The sequence below is a fragment of the Ammospiza caudacuta genome, chromosome 2 (assembly GCF_027887145.1).
Source record: "Ammospiza caudacuta isolate bAmmCau1 chromosome 2, bAmmCau1.pri, whole genome shotgun sequence".
Classification (NCBI taxonomy): Eukaryota; Metazoa; Chordata; class Aves; order Passeriformes; family Passerellidae; genus Ammospiza; species Ammospiza caudacuta.
In genome coordinates, this window is record NC_080594.1 from 50620743 (window position 1) to 50644043 (window position 23301).

The 23301-nt window shown below is 38.2% G+C and overlaps 1 protein-coding gene across 1 annotated transcript in view; it reads right to left on the minus strand.

Moving 5' to 3' along the window:
- ATP8A2 (ATPase phospholipid transporting 8A2) overlaps positions 1-23301 on the minus strand; it is a 277870-nt gene that overhangs the window by 104334 nt on the left and 150235 nt on the right. The window contains exons 27-29 of the mRNA XM_058824803.1: positions 5630-5704; positions 2875-2997; positions 1772-1850 (exon numbers count right to left, since the gene is read on the minus strand). Of these exons, the coding sequence (XP_058680786.1) occupies positions 1772-1850; positions 2875-2997; positions 5630-5704 (277 nt within the window). The remainder of the gene's footprint in view (positions 1-1771; positions 1851-2874; positions 2998-5629; positions 5705-23301) is intronic.

Here is a 23301-nt window from a genome sequence, read left to right on the forward strand (position 1 = left end):
AGTTTAATGAGAAAAAGGCATTCCTGAACTCATCAGTTTTGCTAGAATAAGCTGACATGACACAGCCATGCTCTGGTGTAACATCACAGTGAACATTTAAATAATTGAATACGTTTTCCTGTAAGTCTCAACTTCTTTAGAGTTATCTATTTTAGTGCAGTAAGTTAATGTCTTTATTTTTCAGTGTTTTCCATGACCTTTCACTTTGGGAGGCTATACAGTCCTGAAAGGAATGACATTTGTGCTAATGAGAACAGCAGCATGCTCAATGAACATTCATTTCTGAAGGTATACAAGTGCCCATTCCTAGACTACATGTACTTCACATCCTAAGGAACTCAAGAGGTTAAGGACCATCCCAGTGTGAATGGCACATTTTTGTCTCTGGCACTGAAATCCTTCTTACACTTGGAAATGCAAAGAAACTTGAAAATTCAATATTCATTCCTCTCTGGAAAAAAAAACTGAGCAATTTATTCAAAGGAAGTCAGAAAGTTAGCCTCTGTGCTGGTATTTCTGTCTTATAATTCTAATTGTTGAAATTTAAAGCACATTATCTATTTGGGAACTACAAAAACCTCTATGGAAGACTATGTAATTTTAACTGTAAACACTACAGATGTTAACCTAAAATTTCTGCAGTTGAATTTTAAAAAGAGCAATTCGAGGTTAACATTTGTCATAAAAACAGTGTAACAGAACAACAAAACTCCTCAAATCAAAACAAAAACCAACCAACCATAAAAGCCCCTCTCCCACAAAATGAAACCTTCTTTCAGCCCATGTACAGATGAAAGGCAAGTCCCTTTATTATATGGTCCATCAGCCATCGAAGTTCCCACTGAGGATATGATACTGACATTTTGATCAGCCAAGTACAGTAGCATGAATCTAATCACCACAAGTATCTTTACTATCATGCCTCTGACATGAGCATTCATCTTCCCTCCCTTTTTATTTCTTTCACCTCCTCCCCAGTTAGTCCATTCTGGAGCCTAGAAGGTTTTCTTAAAATCAGTGTTTTCCACGAAGGAGTTTCACTTGTGAAAAATTAATGATTTTAGATAAATATTCTCTTCACCAGCCCCAAATTCCTCATTTGATCTAATGCTATTTCTTACCACAATCAAAGAACAGATTTTCAGCGGTTTTTCCCACCTACACAGCTATACTGGAAAGCTAGGTAGTAACCACATGGAACTTACTGGTCCCTGAAATACCATGTAGCCGCATTACCCTGAAAGGTTGCATTACCTTGAAAGCAAAACTTAATAATAACCCTAATTTGTACACCAAAGAGTCTTATTTCCCCAGTATCTCTGACCCTTGATCTGGTTTACTTCCATTCCAGCCAGTTCTTTTTCACAGTACTGCTTTATGGAATGGCGGAGTTTCAACAAGATATAAAGCAAATGGTTCTAAGGCAGCTGCTGTAAGAACATTATTCAATCAAATGCTGAGATCTCAACACACTACCATAAAAAAAAGAAAAGGCATTTCATAAAACATCACTCAGTATTTGGGTAAGACTTCTTAGCAAAGCAGTAGTTTCCTTTTTCACCTATTAAAGTCACTATATGAACAATAATTATGTTAGATTAGAATAATTTCTGAAAGCCACTAGACAACCTGCCAAGCTCAGCAGCTAAAGACTATTGAACTGTCTGGCAGCATTATTTCTTGGGACTTGTCACGACCCCCCTTCTGCAAACACACTGGTTCTGTAAGACTGAACATCAGTTACTCACATAAGAAATAATGAAGCCCTTACCATGCTCCAGCACTTTCAGTGGAAACCAGAAAAGAATGATGGAATGGATGAGGGCATTGATGCAGTGACCCCAGAAAACCTGAGGGAAAACAAACCAAGCCATCAGTAAAGTCCAAAACTCTTGACCTCCCTCTAACTCCTAACAAACACTTCATTGTGTAGTTTAGAGTCAAAAAATGTTTGTCCTGAAGTGAAATACTCAAACTTCTGCAGGATCTATTTTCTCCTACAATTTCTGCTCTTTCACAAGAAAACACTGGTCCAATTCGATCATTTTATTCTACCAACTTGAAGCATAATAGGCAAGCCTGCTTCAGCTTAAGATCTTTATTGAAATAAGGCAGACAGCTTGAGTCAACTTTGTTTAATTACCTCAAAGAATAATTTTAAAAGAGTGATTCAGTATTATGAAATATTCCATTTTCTTTGAATGGATAAATACTTTGTGCCCCACAGTTATAACTAGCAGATAATATAATTTTGCACAAACTAAAGCTTTATGTACTCTACAATTTCCTCTCCAAACAAAGCAATCCTACAGCTTCCTTGATTCAGAAGTACATTTAGATGTGCTCATTATGGAAAAGACAGAATATCAAACACTGGCATTTTCCAGCATTTAAACAGCAAAATGAAGTAAAATGTGTTCTTCAAAACTCAGAAGCCCAAATAAGCCAATTCAAATTCTATTTTCCAAAAGAACTACTGGAACAGAGCTATGCTAACTATGAAAAAGCATCCTAGTAAAGAGTGCTGTGACAAGACATATGTTAAATAAATCCAGGCAATGTCATCATGGCTTATCAGTAGCTGTGAATTGAAAAATCATGCTTGGATAGGAATCTAACATTGAATCAAAGTTTATGGATATTTCAGGAGTAGTTTCAGGTGAAGTTACAGCATAAAATCCTTTTTTATAAACAAGGATGTTCTTTATTTAAATAAAAAATAATCCCTTGGAAAGAACTGGAAGGCTGAACAATCACTCTCAGTGGTTAGCATAAAGCAGAAGTAACATCAGGAAATAAGTTATTTTTTGACATGAAAAATCTGGAGTATCAGAATGTTTATGTTTTTTCTTAGAGTAACAGAGTTTTCCTTACCCTTGTGTTGAAACCATCTGCATTTTGAGTGATTTTGTATAGCTGTGGAAATCGAAGCATGCTATCTTGAGTACACGACCGTTCAAAAATTCCCAGAGTAAAGGGTGGCAGTGCTGTGAAAATCTGCAAGGAAAGCAAACACAAACTGAAAGCAGCTCTTAGTTTTAAGTGTATCTCATATAATGTTTCTTTATCTAGACAAAAGCAAAATTCTCACAGACTTCAGTGAAGACTTACTACTACCTAGCATGTTATTTGGCATAATTTTCAATGGTCAAACATTAATTTGTAACTCTCAAATATTGACTTGTGAACAATAGAAACATGAAAGAAAATTAGTATTATTAACCAATAAATTAAACCCAAGAAGTTAAGTTTCTGATGTACCAGCAAATCCAGCAAGGGTCAGACACATCGGACTGCAATGGAAAGACAGTATGAATTTTTATAAAATAGCCTTGTGGGAATAGGTTCCAATATAACTGCAGTTGTAGCCATAATCAGATATGCAATGTGCTTAACCACTGCTACGTTTACAGACAGAGTAAATGTGGAAATCACATTTAAAAGAAAAAATCTACTGAGCAACAAAGGCCATTCTGCATTATGGTACTTTGGGGATTCCCCCGGCAGGCATGAACTGATAGGAACAAATTAACTGCAGTGTGTGTCTGTGCTACGGGCAGACGCTTGGATGACCAAGCCTCGGACGCCTTCCAAGACAGGCAGCAGGACACTCTGCCAGAAGCAGAGTAAATTAGCCTCCACTGACTTTAACATTGCTGCTCTTGAAGCATTTCCAGGATCTGAGGCAGCTCATTTAAAGCCAGCTTGGGTATCCATGCTTCTTGTGGTCCACAGTGCAGGCACAGAGGGAAAGTTATACCAGGGTGCAAGTCAGAACACTAAACTTCATTCACTTCCTTTTACATCAATAGTTTATATCAGAAACATCACTTTAAATCCTATACATACATTTATTTTTACCAGTTTGAGAAGTGTTCTTGAAATTAAGAAGCAGGTTGGAGTTATGAACTGTGTCTAGGATGTGTGCACATTTGGAGAAGGTGGGCTGTGATTCCCACCAGCAGCACGCTGGCAGCAGGGGAGCAGACAAAGAACAACGGGGAAGAACAGAGACGAGTGAGAATCAATAATTATAGCCCTTCATCCAGTGGGAATTGTGTGTCTTCACCCCTGAAGTGATAAACCAGATGGCTAAAATGGCAGCAGGCTGAGAGTAGAGAACTGAAACTGAGAGCACTGGTCCAATATATTCCAAAGAAGACCATGCTGTTATACAGCTTTAACGTACTTCCCCTGGTTTCCTGTGTTTATTGGGACATTTACATTCTCACTTGAAGTAAATCTTCCAGTGGTTTTGATCACCAAGGCAAACTTCCAGTGTGAACTAGTACAAAATCAGGAATTACAAAGCCATTATGATTTCATACACTTCATATTTTAATGAGACTACTAATGAAAGAAAGGGTTAATCTGCAAAGAAGAGAATGACTTAGTTAAAAGCACTTCAAAATCTCAGCGTGAAATATTGTGGAAGTCCCCAATATCTTACAAGCACTTTATTCTCCATGAGTCCACACAACCAGTTCTAATTTTAGAAAATACTGACCTCAAAAAACAAGGTTTAGTTTCTGATTACAGAAGATGAGTTTCATCCAGAAGCTTTAGGTAGAGTAGATAGTTTCATCAAATGAGGTTTAAAGATAATAGATGCAAATATCTAAACATGAATGACAGAGACTGCATAACAGTCAGGAAATTAGGGTGAAGGGAATCAAGGGAATGATAAATCCTTGAATAAGTATCTTCAACTAAGAGTATGAAATCTCATGGAATATGGGGGCTTGTGCCATCATTTTAAAAATTAATGTGACAGAAGTTAAGTGGTTCCATTAATACAATTCAGTGATAATTTGCTGGCTTTTTCTGTATTAGCATATATTTGGAATGAGTTTTTTAACGAAAAATTTAAATTCCCTCCCTGTGAAGAGACTTTTTAACACTACCAGTGTCCTAGCAGTTTATAAATCCAGGCACTGGGCCACTTGTAATATTGCAAAGGTAACACTCTCAAAAACACCAACACAGCTCTACAGTATGCTACAGAACTTGGTTCCAGAGATCCTTCAGACTTTTATCCATGTGACTGATTAAATAATATTACTGATTTAAGTAATAATATTACTGATTTAAGTAATTAAGTCATATGACACAGGGTAGCACCCCGCAGGCCATGTTGAAAATCAGAAACCACTCCCAGACTGCTGATGACACAGTGATGCAGCTTCTCTTCCTGTACCTAAGGGAGCACAAGTCAACCTGAAGTAAATCCTCTCAGCAGCTAACTCTCCAGGGTCTGAAGGGAAAAAAAATCATCAAAACTCAGAGATTAGGAGTATTTTGAGCATGATCTGTAACGAAAATATTCAGTACAAAACACTGAAAATGCTTTCAAAGAGAAAATTAAATTCTATCTAAAATCTGCAGATCTTTATACAGGTTATATTAGGTTAAACATTTCTTTCAAGGTGTTCTCCCAAATTTTCATTTTGCAATAAAAGTGAAATTTTTAAATTTTATTTTCCCTATCTCAGAGTGGATTCCAAGTGGCTTTTACAAATGAACTCACCTTTCCTGACATACACTTAGGACAGTTACCAGTGAAAAATGGGACACAACAAAATAACATAGTAGTCCCAAGCACTATCAAGTCAAAACATGCAGCACTTACCACGTTATACAGACCAATGCACCATCGCTCAAATAAGATCTGCCCGGAAAATCCATTAACGAAAGCAAACCAAAGCTGGAAAAGAGACAAGTTACAAAAAGCTTTAGATTACTCCTGCAGTCCATCCTTCCATTCACAGTAGAGGAGAAGGATGTGGAATACGGACCACCATCTGGAGAGAGATGCTTGTCATGCTCTAAAAATAATTATCAGCAGTGCCAGGCAGTTACTTTCAAGTCTTACATTTTAAATACTGGCCAAGTACTCCTCGTTTAAAATAAAATACTCAGGCTATGGAGCAATTAGTTGTATTTACATCATTGCTCTAAAAAATAGATGGCATCAAACTATTACAAAATCCTTATCACTGGCAAATTAATATGCTTGCAGCCAGAAGCCTGCCTCATTTCCATCATGTTTGCTAAAGACCAGAATTTTCAAGATAACTGCTTTGATGGATGTTCTGCTTAACTTATGTTGATTTTTACAGTCCTGGAATTACAATGATATCTACTTGTCAGTTACATGATCGTGATTATACTGTAATTTTATTGTTTAAATTATGCAAACATTATTATTTATTAAACTATCTATTTAATAATTAAAATTGGAAGAGGTTGCAAAACAGGCTGCAGAGCCTTCATCCTTTAACAAGTTTACAAATGCAACTGGGCAAGCCCTGAGCAACCTAGTTTGCATTTAATGTTCACCCTGCTTTAAATAGAAGATTGGGCTAGATGGACTTCAAGTGGTTTTCCACCTGAGGGGATTCTGTAATGACACAATCCCAGAAAACAGCTTTAAGCTTCAGTGCAAAGGTAAACTCTTTTCAGCATTTCCATGGATGCAGATTCTTTGAGCATATTAATCTTGCTTAAGCACCTTTTTGAAGCACAAACTGCTGTACTGGGTTGGAACAAAGTTTCTTAGTGGACATTGAGAGAAGTTTAGGGAAACAACATAACAAAGAAGGGGAAGAATTATAATTTTCCAAGTAAATTGGAAACTGAAAGAACAATAGCAGTTTAAGGGCGTCCTGAAACAGTCTGTATGTGAAATCATTACACTTATTAGATAACAAAAGATTTCTGAGAATTTCTGGCAACAGTCCCTTTCAAAATCTACAGTACACCATATTACTTTGTTCAAAATTATTTCAATATTGTGTGTGAGAACACTCCCTCTAACCACCCTGTTTCAACATATTTTGTGTTGCATTTACTTCACAAGTCCATGTTGCACTGGATGCACTATGCATTGCAGATCAGCCAAGTGCTAACCATGCCCATTCCCTTCCTGCTCCCTGAGAGCCCGTGGCACTTAGTGCCAGGTATCTTTTCTGACACCATTCTGTCACTCATTGGGCAGCACTCTCCTACCAGCATCATTTATTCTCTGGCTCACTTGTGCAGTATTAGTGGCCTAGCAGAATGTCTCAGATAACAAGCAGTTAGCTGTACATCATCTGATCTCTCCCTGCTCCCACCCAAAATGAATACAGAATAATCAGGGGAAAAAACCCCCCCCAAAAAAAACAAGTAGAAAATGAGACTGCATCAAGACCTATCACCGTTTTCATAGATGCAATATCTAAACAGACCATGACTCTAACATGGGACAGAGGCAACTTCATGCAATATTAAAGTATTTACAAGGTTGGAAAGAACATAGCTGTTCAAATAGGCACTGCTGCAAGACATGAAATTCACATGCTACACAAAAGGAGAAAGGGAAACTTTTTCACACAATATATGGCTGGCCTATGGAAATGTCTCCCAGATGATGCTGTAGATGCAAAAGGCAATTTGAAAAAAAAAAAATCACAGAAGGAATGCTGGTGACCAGATGAGTCTGCCAGAGAACTACCACTGTTCACAACCAGAGACTAGGTTAGTTGAGCTCTTATTTCTCAATTCTTACAGCTATTATATCACCATTCTTGTTTGATATTAATCATCGGTTCTAATGAACTCTCATTGTTCAAGTAAGAAACAATGACACTGATTCCAACTCATCTGTTTATAGCTATGCTTTGCACAGTTGGTAATCTGTTTAAAATTACTTCCTGCAATTTTTTAAACTGTCAGCTGCTCTTTCAAGTAGTGAGGTTCTATTTATTTCTCACTATATTACTCTGAAGCTTGCACTTTTCAATACCTGCTGCCCCTCTCGCAGCTTGTAGTTTACAAAGTGCCCTTGTAAATTTTCTTAAGGGCCAACAGTTTCATTCCTCTGTCACTTAGATGAAATGCACCAGCCTAGTATAAACTGCAAAATATTTCTTGGGTTTGCTAAAAAAAAGTGCCTTGTTCTTTCCCATTGCCAAACATGCATTCAATTAAAAGAGCCTTTAAGGACTCACCTCACCAGCTCTGTCCAGAAGAAGGACAGAAGACACACTCTACATCCCAACTTTTTATCATGAGTTCTATCTATTGCATTGCTACCTTGAAGGAATACTCTCTAAACCTCACTCTAAGGACACAGTTAATGGCCCAAAGCAGCACACTGGCCAGTCACAGTCTCACCCTTGCAGTGTTCCAGCCACTTCTACACATCAGCTCTTCAAAATAAACATATGAAACCTCTTTGGTACAGAGCTTGAGGACCCAAAAAGAAACCACAATTTATTTGGGGTGTTCAAGTTAGGAACTTGAGGGTTTATTCTAGGAAGAATCTGAGCTCTAAAATAGCATGCTCCCAGATATTTAAGCAATAATGATCTAGGCATTTATCATCTCCAGGTTTGTTGCAATTAATTGCAACGATGAATGAGGGCAGCAATTCTAGAAACAATAAATAGCTCACAAATCAGAAGCCTGTCTGGCTTAGTTGGCAACCTGACTGTGCTCTGCTCAGTTTTCTAGATCCCACTGGGCAAAGCAAACTTCAAAGGTTTGGTAGCAAATGATGAGGCCTTTTATAACATTGGCTCGTGCTGCTTAGGAAACAACTGCTTTCTGAAACCATAGCTTCCCACAACCAGTCCTCCAGCAACAGACATAGCTGATTATCCATCAAGAGGGTAAAACAAAGCAGCCAGAATGTCTGTAGCTAGCCCATGGCTAGATGAAAAGCCCTAAACCAGGCAAATCTAATATATTGGATTCTTAGATTCACATTTCCCAACAAAAACATTAGCAATAATGATAACAGAATCACATAAAATATGGGAAGAGCAGAGCTGTTAGGATGCCTTACAAAGCAGCAGACAGGCTGCCAAAGCACAAATGAGAAACACCCACTCAATAGACCAATGCCTTCTACTCAGGATGTACCAGAACTGCATGGTGCAGAATCCACTAAAGACCCAATGTGCTAACACCACATTGAGATGAATGAGTCAATTTAGGAGAATATTGAGATGTCTGACTGCAGTAAATACTCTTGAGTCCTCTGCAGCATCTTTCAACATTTTTTTTTCTACAGAAAAATTTTCCCCCTATTTCAAAGGCTGATATAATTTGGATAGGCAAGAACTAACATTTAGAAAGTTCAGTGTCTGGCCAATCCAAAAGTCCAAGTTAAAGTCTTTTTCTTTCAGCAGTATCCACACAGGTAAAAATTAGAGGTGAGAGCATTTCCAACACTTACAAGTCTTCACGCACCACAGGTTCCAAACAGAGGGGAAAAGTTATCACTGTCACAATGCACTGGGAAGTAACAGGTCTGCTTGTTTTCTCCACAGATTCACACTACCAAAAGCTGACTGACAGAAAGACTGTCGGATACTTTCTCATACTTCCTCAATATCTTCATGTCAAGCGTAAATCAGATACTCTAAATAAAATACACATTTATTTTGAATTTAACACAAGCCATAAACTGCTATGCATGGTTTAAGGACCAGCTGCTTGTAGAGAGAACATAATGCACCTGAAGGTAAATAAATGAAAAAAACAAACCCAAACTCTCCACCTTAATGTTCATGTTAACAAAATGTACTGAATATATTTGAAGTTGCAACAAGCCACGCTTGACTCAGACTCCGTAAGCTGGTAGGAAAACTTGCCAAGTCTGCCTGGCTTGCCAAGCTCCAGGGGTTTGTAGGGCTCAGCTCCAGCACTGCTATGAACAAATGGACCCACAGTTATTAAACCTCTTTTCTGGCTGGAAAAAAGAAATTTTTTCACTTTAACTATTACCTAGCTGCCAAAAAGCTGGAAAAGCTTATTTGTAACTCAGCTACAAAATATATACCTTTCTCCTAAGAAACAAGAGGTCCAATTTAAATGTAAAGAGATTCAGACCTAAGGCTGAAATCTGGGCTGATACATTGCTGTGCTTTGTTATAACAGATATTGCAAAGATGTGAAACTAGTAGGTACTGTGCAAAAAGAAACTGCAACATTGCAAACTGAAAGCTAGCCCATGTTTCCTGCCTTGAAGTGGGGTTGCATTCTTTAAATAAGAAACTCCACTGCTGAAGCACTCGATGCCAGCTGTGATGTGGGCACTTTGCCACCAGAGAAAGGGGAGAAGGGAATAAACCAGAGGTCAGCAAAAGCCAACAGATGGTAATACTTGGTTAATATTGACTTCAGCTGCAGGCAAACTGAGGATCTCAAGGTAAACAGTCCCACACTGCTGTTTGGAGCTACACAGCACATCCACCTGCTCTAGAGTGTATTTTGAGAAAATATCAAGTATTATTTTCAGAAAGTATTCCCACTTGAGCAAGTTGGAAGGCAATTTTAATTGCATTATTGCTTCATGCATAATTACTGCAAAATTAATGCCTGAAATAGTAGGAACTAATTTATTTAAGCGCTCTAAGGCACTGGGATAGCAAATCATCTCTATTCTAAATGTGTATATTTATGAAGGCTTGATAATAGACAGCTTAACGAGTACTAGAAATGTTTTTCCAATTCTGCTAAAGGGCACAGAAAGCTAATGTAGTCAGGGTACCAACAATTGCCACAGGCATCAATTATAGCCAGACTGGATGCCTTTACTATTCAGAAATTAGTTAAATTCTCAAAATACCCTCTCTCAGCACACACACATTTTGCATGTTCTTACCAAACAGGCTGATTTACAGTTTGCCCAATAAAGCAGGTTTGTGTGCCTCCCGTGCAGTTCATTAATAATGTATCCTGATTTAAGATCTCTCATTACAGATGTCTCTCTCAACACCAGCCTCTTATTCCTACCCAAATGCTTACAGCCTTAAAATAATCCCTTCATTAGAGAATGTACAGCACCAATTTTATAATGTAGGCAAAGTATGTTAGTAATAAGATTTGACAGGGTAGGCATGGCTGTCTGAGACTCACTTCATTTGCTGAGGAATATTTCCCTTGCTCCTTTTATTCCTCCCAGTGTTTAATAATTCTTTGCTGAAAACAGATCGATATTTTACAACTGAAAAGAATTTGCTCTAGGCCTGTGCACGCCAAACAAGTGCCTATTCAAGGTTAAAAATTATCTCCAGTCTTAACAATCATTTTCAAAGTTTCACGCTGCTTTTGTCTCATTAAAAACACCCTATGCACTGACTGCAATGCTTTGTCAGATAGATACTAGAGCAACCACTACAATAGAGATTTCCTGGCTTTAAATGCTGATTTATTAAATAAACTTGAAAAATAATCTTGAACATTTATTATTTTTCCTATTCTATTTTTTCTACTCCTGACTTCATATAGTTCATATTTCAGCATACTAAAGAGCACAGATTTTATCAGCTTCGTTTTTCACTGTTTACAGAAAAGGAATATGCAGAAAATTTTACTCCTTCCTTATAAAAACAGTTTTTGTGCTCCTCTTCTCTAACTGATCAGCTGCTAACATGCTTCCTGCAAAGCACAAGTAACACTCAATAGAGAGGCAAGGTCAGAGCAGAATGGAAGGGGGAGAGGACAAGAGGAGCCTCATCCCACACTTGGACTCACAATTCTTTCCATTTCAGTCCTCAGAATATTTCTGAAGACCTAAAATAAAGTAAGAATTAGCAAAGATCTGGGTTTTTTCTTCAGTGGTTCCCACTACAGAACAATTATGCTGCTTATCCCAGGAGTTTTGAACACTGTGGTAAGATACCACACCTGCAAATGACAATGCAGCATACATCAAAAGACCTTGACACTAAGGCCTCGTCCTGCAATATTTGTCCCCAAATACACTAATAACTGCATTGAAAAACATGACAAAACACAGCATGCCCTGCCAATGCCTTTTTTTTGGGTAGTGGTTTCCTTTTTTTTTTTCCCCTGGAGTTCCATGAACATCTGATCAGTATGCTAAATTATCCTATCCATGTTTATGTCACTGGTAAAATAAAGGCACAGCTCATTAGACCACATCGTTCAGAGCTCTAACACAACTTGGTTTTAAGACCTTATGAAATCACATAGAGAAAAGGCAGGCTATTTCTCCACCTCTCTTGGTGTGAAGTATTACAAGGACTTTTTGTCTAGCACACTAATTGCTGCAGAAGCATGACTATGATAATGTGATTAGAAATGGCCTGCCCTGCCAAAGGGCAGATGTACTTGTCAAAAGATGTGGTTAAATTTAGCAACTTTTCATAACATTTCCCTTTTACAAATATAGGCAGCTCGATTCTGAGGTTATTCTTCATCCTTCCTTAAGTTTTCTGAAGAAAGCTGACACTGCTACACTAGGATTTTCGTACATATATATGTGACACCCTTGAAGTCACAGGACTCACATAGTAACTTGTCAAAAAAAAAAAAATTAATACCCAGCATGGTTCAGTCAAGCCCTACCAGGATGCAGTTTCAGTCTATCTGCATGGCCAAAGGGGTCTAAACCCATAGCTAGAGCAAACCTGCCACAACTGATGATGCTGGGAATTTGCATCATTATTCTACAAAGTACCCAGGGTGTCATGCTCTGGCTGGGAGTCAGGCTGAGAGGAAAACAGGCAGGAGCTTGTTGTCCACGTCCTCCTCCCACTCCCAGCCTGGGGAATGAGGAGGGCTCAGCTGCTTGGTTGGCAAGCTGGGAACATCGTGCCAGGCCACACTGTCTGCTACTGAGCAATGGAAACTCGTGCTATGGACTCCCAGTGCCATGAGCCTTCCTTTACAAAGCTAACAAATGTAAAGACAGGTTTCCACTGACATGGACATCATCCTTATGCACACAGCAGCAGTGACTACAGGGTTGCAGTCAAATTAGGCACGTTAACATGTCTTGGGGGGGCTTATTTGGTGGGGTTTTTGCCCCTTGGATTTACCTAATCAACTTCTTTAACTGCCCTTGGGTACTAGCACATCACTGTGGAACTGAGAAGTACAATATGGCTATTAATAGCTTACGGTATCTCCTCAGCACATAATCATGACAGACTGGTCTTGATACAAGTCTCACAACTGTGTAATTGACCCATATCACACACACAAGATAAGGACATGCTACTATATGGTTTTAAATGATCTGCTGGCTTTTCTGAAGCTATGTGGTATCTTTAACCACTGATAATATAACAGAAGTGCCTTGGATTTGTTATTCCTAATTTGTTCTCTAGTGCTGAAATAAACAAATGAAAGAAAGAAGTTTAACTATTTACATTGATAGGTGAGAAAACATCAGTAGTTTCAGGTAACTTATCCAGCTGAAATTCTGCTAAGCACTTGGAGACCACTAAGAAAATACATGCCCAATAGCAAGAAAAGCAGTATTGGAAATAGAAGATTAGGCAATTGTGGAAGAAAAAATGCTAAAACTATAACCCAAGTAAGGGCAATGGAAAGAAAGCACAGAAACAGCTACAAAAACCATCAACCAGTCTGGTACCGATGTAGAAGCAGAAAGAAAGCCAACAAAACACACAGCACTCCGTGACTGAAGCCTGATAATACCACGAGTCAAAAGTGAGGCTGAACACGCCAATGCTCTTCACACCTGGGATATGCACTAGGGCTCACTGCAACCTGAATAAAACACATCACCACAGAATGCAGCAACAAATATTTCCACACCTCTCATCCCAAAGCAAAAACAGATTGAGGCCAGGAGCTATGACACTGATCCAGCTCCAGAAATAAGCACAGAAAATGCAGCACACGCCCCCATTATCAAACATACTGTGTATTTGGGAAGGGGAGAGTGGAAGTGAAGATTTTTATGAATGTAGAAGTATTAATCCCTTAGGGGTAAAGGGTATCAGGATGGAGCAGGATAGGTATTGAATTAGAGAAAGAATGTTTAGAATGGTATAATTCATGAGGAAAATGGTAGTACTTTTGTTCTTAGTTTCTTTCATTTCATAGCATTGTCTAGCTGGCAGTTTCCATTTAACCTACATGTAGCTTAATAGAATTACAAGCCCACTCAAATGCATTCTTTTATACCTGCATATGACACAATGAGCAACAGGATAAAAAGTAATAAGGAAATTAATATTCATTTATTGTTGTTAAAATATAGTTGTGCATTCTTATTTCCTGGATATGAACCTTTGCAATGTGTTAAGTAATCAAAATTATTTTAAAATTTCCAAGGAAGAGATGCAATCTGTACTGACTGAATAAAACTGAGAGTGACCAAGACCCTGACTGTTATTATTCAGCTCCTATTTTATAGGACATTTCACTTCAATTCTTTCCCTTCTTACTTTTATTTGCAGAAGTCCCTTATGTTACAGTTATAAATGCAGCTTCACAGACTTTGCTTTTCTTGTCATCACATAAAGGAATCCTTCTGCAGAGCTGCTGAATTAAATGTAATAGGAGCAGTTCTGTAGCAAGGTCATTTTAGGTCTGGGACTGCAGTCCCCCTAGGATTCCCTGTTATGGCTACGTGAAGGGCCAGGTTTCCCTTGCAAGTCTGTTTTTCCCCCCTTCCTCCCTATGAAATAAAATTCAGTCTCTGTAAGACCTTGAATTAAGCTACTTTTATCCAGGAAGTTTATATGAAGTTTCCTGACAGCTTGGAACCCAAGAAAAATAGCAAAATTAGCAACAGAAAAGCCAGACCACTACAGAAACTGTAGCTCATCTTCTGTCATACTGACAAGAGTAAAACCTTTACAGGGTAATCCCAGGAGCAGCCCATGTTTCTCATTACCCACAACCCTATTAGCATTTCAGCACAGAGACAATATTCCAACCCAAAACCACTATGATACATGATGCAATCTGAAAAGTTTCCCGGTACTTTCATTGCATTTGTTCCATTTTTATTAATACATCCATTTCCTTGGATGTCAATGGGGCAATCTAATAATAGACAGGACCTAACATTTTGTTTTGTACACAACTGCTTTTAAATATGCTACCCCTTCCCTTAAACTTCAAAACTAGTACAACAAAAAAATCTGTCTCCTAGTCTCCTTATGTCTCCACTCATGTAGAAAATACATACAATATTGGTAACTTAAGTCTACATTTATTGCTTTATGTGCTGGCAAAAGCTAAAAGAATTGAGTCCTAAACATCTTTTGCCAAAATACACAGCACATTGTAAACACGTGCAATCACTTCACTAGTAAATTACCTATTGATGTACTTCTTACTACAGAAATAATGTTTGAACTTCTTCAGGAAAGTGACTAGCTTGCTTTCCCTGCACAATATACAAAGAAATTCTTGCAGTGTCTTTAAAGCATTTGCTGTATCTTCTGATCGAGCTGTGTACAAAGAAAACGAAAGCTTTTCTTTGCTGAGAAAAATACTTTAGAGAAGAAAAACCTGTAAGCTTAAACACAGGAGCAAAGTATTCACATGATTCCCAAATTCAGTCTAAGATTTCATGATGTGGCTTTAGGAAGGCATTGCACATTCACTCATGACATCAAGCACACAGAAAAGACTACTTCTTTTTATAAATGACTCTCCTTCAAAGGCTGGGTAATACAGCAGAGACTATGGCAGACTGATGATGTTTGCTACAAAGCAGTTCTTACTTTCACAGTATTCTGCAGATTTTTAACCAGAGAGAATTAACTTGTACCATCACCTTCTTGCTGAGTGAACTCTTCAAGACAAATGACCAAATTGCCCCCAAACATGGGCCAGGGATATACATCTGCTTTCTCTTTTTAACAAGTTCCTCAAAACCACAGGAAGATTACACACAATGAAAATCTGAGTAGACACTCACAGGAATGAAGTCCATAAATGAGGTTTGAGCTTTGGCAATGCTCTAAGGACCAACTCTGAGAATGAAGATGCATTTGTCATCTTTTACACAACACAAAAAAGAAATATGATGAAAGACTAGCAACAAGCTTACTTTAAAATTAGCAAATACATATAAACCATAAAACACTATTTGTACAAGACCCCAAAGCTATTTTGGACGCCAAATGAATTTATAATCCAAGTAGAATTTCCACAAGCTAACTAGCATAAAGAAAACAAGTGCTGCTAGCTTCTAATACTGCAGAAAATGGGAGGCAGGGACAAGTGTACAGGAAGCACCCACACCATGATCCCTGTGGTCTAGGTGCAGTACACATCCCTTCTACTGCTCCAACAGCAGCTGCACTTCAGAACTAGAGTCAGGTGCATAAAAGCACCTGAAGAGTACAAGAAGTAATAAACAGATGCGATCAATTTCCAAGCCAGATGAATTAAATGCAGGGGAGATGTATATTCATTCCCTCTTAACAAATTATTGGGACAGTGAATTCTTCAGAACACAGCACAGGCTCCAAAGACATTCTTCTGTATGGAAACCATGTATCATGCAAAAACTTGTCCAACTAAATAATAGTTATGGTTTCCCCCTTCTTGCCTTCTCCCTTCACTCTAGGTAGGGGCAGAATACATCTCTAGAAAAGTAGCTCTCCCAGGTGCAGAATGTAGCCATTCAACACTTGAATGAAGACGCAATAAGACCATTAAAAAAACCCCAAAGGAACCCCCAAAACAAAAACACTTAATGTAAACTGAAGGTGACCAGACAATAGGAGCAATCAGCTGGATGAGGAAAGTCCTGTTTATGTCATATGTGATACAGAATCTTTTCTCCTTGGAAGCATCTATCAGTGTTCCCAAGGTCTCAGTGACTGGGGAAAGGGCTCAGCTCCCTGGAGGAGCATCTCAGTTCCACCAAGAACTGCAAATGCTAACTTAGCATAAGAGTCACAGCCATTCAAACAAACGAGCTGATCCCACCCACATGCCTATTTTTAAAAGCATATACATGCACTCCAAGCCCTAGGAAAGAGTATGAACCACACCATCTCCAGGTACTCAGTATCTGCAAATATCCAGCTCTGTGGATTTTCCAGGTCTCCTGTGCCTTGCCTATGAAGTAACCTTCACAGTTCTATTCCTTTGTGATTTTCTTGTTTCCTCTTAAGTCCCTGTATAAGTCCTGCAATAGCATCTTGCTTTAAATACAAATTAAGCTGCAGCTTTATCCAACAGAATGAATGTGAGTTGATGTTACATGTGCCATACTGTGAACTTGCCACATCAAATGAATGCTCGTTATTTGCTGAACACGTGCTTTTTTCTTTGTTTTTATAATCATGGGATACTCAAGAGTTGCCAGTACTCAAAAGGAGTCATATAAACTGATTTCTTCAGCATCCTGTTCTATGAAAAAAATTGCCCAAAAGTAGACCTGGCAATTCCTCACTTCTGGTTGCATCCCCCCTTACATCTCTGGTTTCATCTCTTAACAGTGGACAGAAAGGAAAAGCTTGTATGCGCTTCTGTAGAATCCAAGTATTTGTTTTCTTGCTGGTGGTCTGTTTCTTGGTATCTGAACTTGAAGTCTGGATACATGTGAAATGATTGCATTGTACTTCTGGGGGCAGGGGGTGATTTCAGCTGGAAGTTGAAATAACTTTCGCTCTGTTTCAGAAGCATAAAAAATATTTTGACCCTAAAGAGGGCATGTTGAATGTGAGGTAATTTAGATGATTAAACCCAAGCTGTAGCCTTTACATTAGGAAATATTTCCTAAACCATCAAATCCTCTTTCCCTCAAGAGGAAAATATTGAGTAGTATTCAATTAGGACACTGTTGTATCTGAATAAAAGAAGCATGTATTCATGCTAGAACCTGATACTAGTAAGAGAAACAAGACACAGGATAACTCGCCAGGAATGATGGAAGGCACCAAGGGCCAAACATTTGTATGTCAGCACCCTGCAAAGGTCTTCCAGCCTCATGCAGCCCAGGAATTATTAGTGTCACACACACAGTGGCTCTAAGGTTGGGACTTTTCCTCAATGAGTTATTTTCAGGGAACAAAACCTCAACTTTGAACAGCAACTTCTGAACGACGATCACTTATGCAGGTAACCACTTGCCATCTTAAAATGATCTGAAGACCCAACATTACAGCAGTGAAAATGGACTGGCTGCTATTTCTGGGGATTAAGCAAGATGAAAAGAAAAGCTTTGGGTTAAAGACATTAACTGTATTTATAATTTACCTGGAAAACACATAGTTTACTAAGGGTAGAGAGTCTGACATGTAAATTCTGGGTGTCTTTCTCCACAAGTGGTTGGATATGGTTGCATGAAGTGGTACATTCTCTATTGTTAAAATTGAGTGACTGAGACAGAACCCAATGTAAAGTGGTTTAAAATTTCTCCTAATATTTGAGCAGTGCAACTATAATAACAAGCTTTTCCCCCCACCTTTCAACTTTCAGAGCTAAAATCCCCAAACAGTGAAGGCTACTTCTGACATCCTCTTTCCCCTCATATAGTCATCCAAACTATAAACAAATGTTCCCTTGCCTGCCATACGGACTTGTCTACACTAGGAAGTTACAGTGGTTTAACTGCGATGTGATTGTAAATCCACTTAAATTGGTTCCAAATGTTCTGTGAATGCTCTAAGCCCGATTTAAACTGATATGATAGCCCAGATAGTTTGTTCCACAGATTTAAAGCCTGCATTTAAAATTTAATTGATTTTTGTGCTGCAGTATGGAAGACAAACTTAAATGAAAAATCAAGTCTGTTGTGATACTCTATTTAGAGTTGAAATGACTCTTCCTGAGAAAATGTTCCTGAGAGACTGGAGGCTGGGAGAGTCCTATGCAATACAAGGCTGGCTTACTTTGTTCAATTCTAGGTGGGTCTCTGGTGTCTTTTGAGGAAGCAATAGCTATGCTGTGTTTTTCAGTCCTTCCAGAGAGCTGACTGCCAGTCTCATAGACTTGTGTCTAACAAGTCTAACAGGCTTGTGTCCACACTGCCCAGTGTCAGCAACCTGGAGGAATAGCAGGTTGACTGTCTTGTGGCCTTTGTGTGCTTGTGCTGAGTAGGCCAACAGTGTGGAGTTTTTTTACAAAACTTAAAAGGGCTGGAAAGAATGAGGTTTTTGTTTGTAGCATTAGTGAGGTCTCGTGTTGTGGATAGAGGGCAAGATAAGAGGGTATTTGAGGGTACTAAGCCTACCAACATGATTTAAAGGCCTACACATATTGAGGGTGACAGTTCTCAGACTAGCTGTGGGCCATATGTAGCGAAAAACATTTCATACCTTAAATGCTTTTGCCCGTAGATAATCTTTCTTATGTTTAGATTAAAAGACTACTTCTCTTACCTCTTAGCACCATTGTTTAGCAAAAATATTTTTCCCCCATCCTGGCCCCAAAAGATTTGGGATACCACTCTATTTCACATATATTGGTTATCAGCCCTATTTTCTAGGTAGAGTTGACAAAAATCTTTTGTTACACCAAAGTATTTCATATTGCCAACTAATCACCTTTTTGACATGTTGAAATTTGTGGAGGCAATCCCTCAACTTTGACTCACTGGTGTCCTGTTCATAATGTTCTTTTCCTGTCTTAGCCAGGTAGTAATAAACCATTGCACTATCAACTGCTGCACTACCTTCTGCTTCATGTAAAGGCTTGCACTTGAGCCCAGTGTTTTGAACCCACCTAAAACTCACAGTCACAAGTTCTGGGCTGCCCCCAGAAGTACAGTGCAATCATTTCACATGTATCCAGACTTCAAGTTCAGATACCAAGAAACAGACCACCAGCAAGAAAACGTGGACTTGGATTCCATAGAAGCGCATACAAGCTTTTTCCCTTTTGTCCACTGTCAGAGACACAACCAGACATGTAAGGCAAGATGCAACCAGAAGTGAGGAATTGCCAGGTCTACTTTTGGGCAAATTTTCATAGAACACGGTGCTTCTCGGAAAAAAAGTTTATATGACTCCTTTTGAGTACTGGCAACTCTGAGTGTCCCATAATTATAAAAACGAAGAACAAAGCACGTGTTCAGCAAATAAAGAGCATTCATTTGATATGGCAAGTTCACAGTATGGCACATGTAACACCAACTCACATTCATTCTTTTGGATAAACCTGCAGCTCAAATAATATTTAACACAAGACACTGTACTCAAAACTGCTGTGTCAGATTTCCCCCAAAGAACAACAAAAGAAGAAAGAGAATATTGGTAGTTATAGGTTTTAACTGCACACAGTGTTAAGGTCTCTCACATAAGATGTAGCACACAAACCTCAGAAAAGTTCTTTTTCATTTGTATGGACATTTTAAAACCTTTCAAGTTTACTTCTAATACAGCAAAATTATTCTTCTCAACACAGCACTAGATTTAGAATTATAACCAACAATTTCAATGTTTTATAAAGCAGAACTTACTTATCGTGAAGTAAATCCACTGCCACAAAAGAATTTGTACTTTGGCTAATTAAAAAAAAAAAAAAACAAACACAAAAACCAACATACAAAAGTACATCACAAAAGCACACTGCAAGCTATTTCTCACAACTGAAAGGTCTCCTTCTTACCACAGCCATTACAGACATACTTTACTTAGCCTGCTCTGCATGCTTTACCATCAACATGACAGAGAGGTTACAAACAAATTATAAAGATTCCAGTGTTCCAAAAAGCCACCAAAGACAGTTGTATCATAGCAAAGCAAGTAACTCACCTTTTCACAACTACATTTTTAGCAATTCCTTCCATACCTTATACCAGATTAAGACAAAACAAAACCTTTGATAAACTGGTAACACTTACCTAGTTGACACTACAGTATAGCAATATGATCAAGTTACTTATCTTTATGGAAATCTTAAAGTAACCTTTTAGCTACACACAGCTTACTTGTTGGCATTTGAAGGCAAAACCAAACCTTGCTCATGAAGACCTTTGTCTAGGAAGTAGTTAATTAGATCATCTTCCTCACTATTAAGAATATTTTTTAATATTAAGGTTTGAAGGTTCTAAAAAGTGTTACTAAGATTACTATCTTCCTGTCGGCATCAAAATACAAAAGACAGGGAAACAGCAGGGTTTGCACCTCAGAAAAGATGTGTTTTTTTCCAATCCTGGCACCTGGACTCTATAGAAATTCACCTGAGAATAAAGGAACCAGCAAAGAGAAAGCACTTTCTCTATTCTACAAAAATTAGGATCCAAACATTCAGATGGGTACCCTGTGAGAATTTCTGAGAAAAATTAAAAAAAAAATTTGAAAAGTACAAGGGGAAAAATGTTAAAATACTTAAAAAGGAAAAGAGCCTTGTGCTTAGCAGTGGTTGCTGCTGAGAGTGAAGTGTGAACAGAAGCTTTTGGCTTTTTTTTTTTCCCTTTGTTTTTTAAGTAAAGCCGACTCATAAGCCTTCTGCAAAGAGTTCTATAGTTGAATAATTTAGCCCATGGATGATGCTTTATTAATGGCATGCTTCAGACGTTATCACCGGAAAACTGGATAGAAGCCCAGATGTCTGGTTTAAGACCATTTTTATTTCCTGCATTTTCAAAACATTGCATGGGGCTTTAGCTGCACGATTCAGACAAACTTAATGAGACTCATGCAGCTATGCCTGCATATGTTGCTTTGAAAATAGAGAAGCACTTGGTTTGGGTTCTGCTCTTCTAAAGCTTTCCCTGGAGTGATTTAAAGGTGTTTTTTCCTCTCAGTCTTTTCTCTAAAGGTCTTCTACACTTTACCTCACCATGTCTGACAGATAAAGAGTTGAAACTTTGGACACCTCATTTTTTTGAAGACTTCAGTATTCTGGCCTTGTGTGGTACTGTAAAACCAAACAGCAAACTGCCAGGCAATCAAATTTAGCCCAGTGTGTCACTGTGCTCAATTTAATGGCAATGGGTTACTTCAAATCAGAACAATGCTGTGGGCACTGAGCAGAGTTACAACTTTGTATCAACATATGTCATTTATTAGGATTGATTACTGCTTATTGTAAACCATTTTAATACCCATATATGATCAAACGTAATATAGTTATTCAGGTTCAAATCAAAACTTCAGTATATATATTGTATTACACACCACACATCTCTATTGGAAAGCCATGACGTAAATTGTACATTAAGGAAAAAGAGAACCATACATATGTATAATTTACAAGCCATTTAATAAAATAATTTTGCTATATTGCTGTTGATAAGCTATAAAAATAATAGTTTTACTGCATTTTCACTTTTTCAAATAGTGGAAAATACAGATTTTATGATTTTCTTTTATTTTCTTTAAGCATGAGTGTTAATCTTCCCCTTTCTGAGTTTATGAATTGGCTGCTAAAGCAAGGGTTTGCCCCAGTCAGCTGGCAGTTGGAAATCTGCCTTCAGGTCCAAAGAGATTAAATCTGATAAAGATTTAGGACTTCACTCTAACCTCTCAATTCTGCAGTGACATTGCAATAGAAGAGTAAAGTGGAATATGAAGACTCACTTTGACATTTTCAGTGCTCATATTTTATAGAAAAAAAGATACAAGACACCATGTAAATACTTAACTTTGCAACAAGTTCTGAGAGAAAGAGAAAGCAACACAAGTGAAATTGCTTCAGGGAAGCCTTTACAAGAAAACACATAAATATTGTGAAGAAATAAGATCACCTGTGGTAGGCCAGCAGGAATAAACTCAGAGAACAAACATCTGCAGCACAAGGCTCTCTTTGCTTCATCTAGGAAAGACTGACATGTACACCAAGAGTAATGATGCATAAGCTACACTTCTGAGCTGTATTCATAACCTGTGTGATAATTACAAAAGCCATGACCCCCTAGAAAACATCCTCCAGAAGTTCAGAGATCCTCCTGATCCTGACCAGTGGTAACATGATAGAGACTATCACAAGCATGACAACAAGCCTGTAGGGTTCACTACCTTCTTGTTGGCTTTAGCTGGAATGATATCTTCAAGTTTCCTGCATTTCCTAAGACCTCCTGCCCCGGGCTCTAGAGAGACTCATTCTTACTAAAAACGCACACACAGTACATCTTGTGTCACCCTAACAACAATCTGTCATGCTTCAGGAATTCCCTAGTTGCCAGTTTTGGATATTGTCGATTATATTCTTTAGCGCACTGAAAAACTATGGAATAAGATCTTTCTATATTCAGGTGCATTAGGCTTTTATATTCTTTATGAAAGAGACTGGGTTCAAGCACATATCCAAAAACAGAGTAGAAAGACAGGCAAACAGCCTTGAGAGATAATTGTCACCAGTGCACAGAAACTTGAAAAAAGTAAGAAATTGCCCCAATTATTTCCCTCCCAATTTAAGTGACTACAGAAAACAAACCATACTGAAGGCCAGTTTTCTGCTGTCTACCAACAAGACAGCCTTTTGACAAAACTGTCTTCCAATATCAAATTGATATAATCTCAAAAACATGCACATTTCCTAGAAAAAAAACCAAAATGCAGTATCTTCAAGCTCTTCCTCACCTTTATATCAGTAATTTATTTAAACTTTATATTA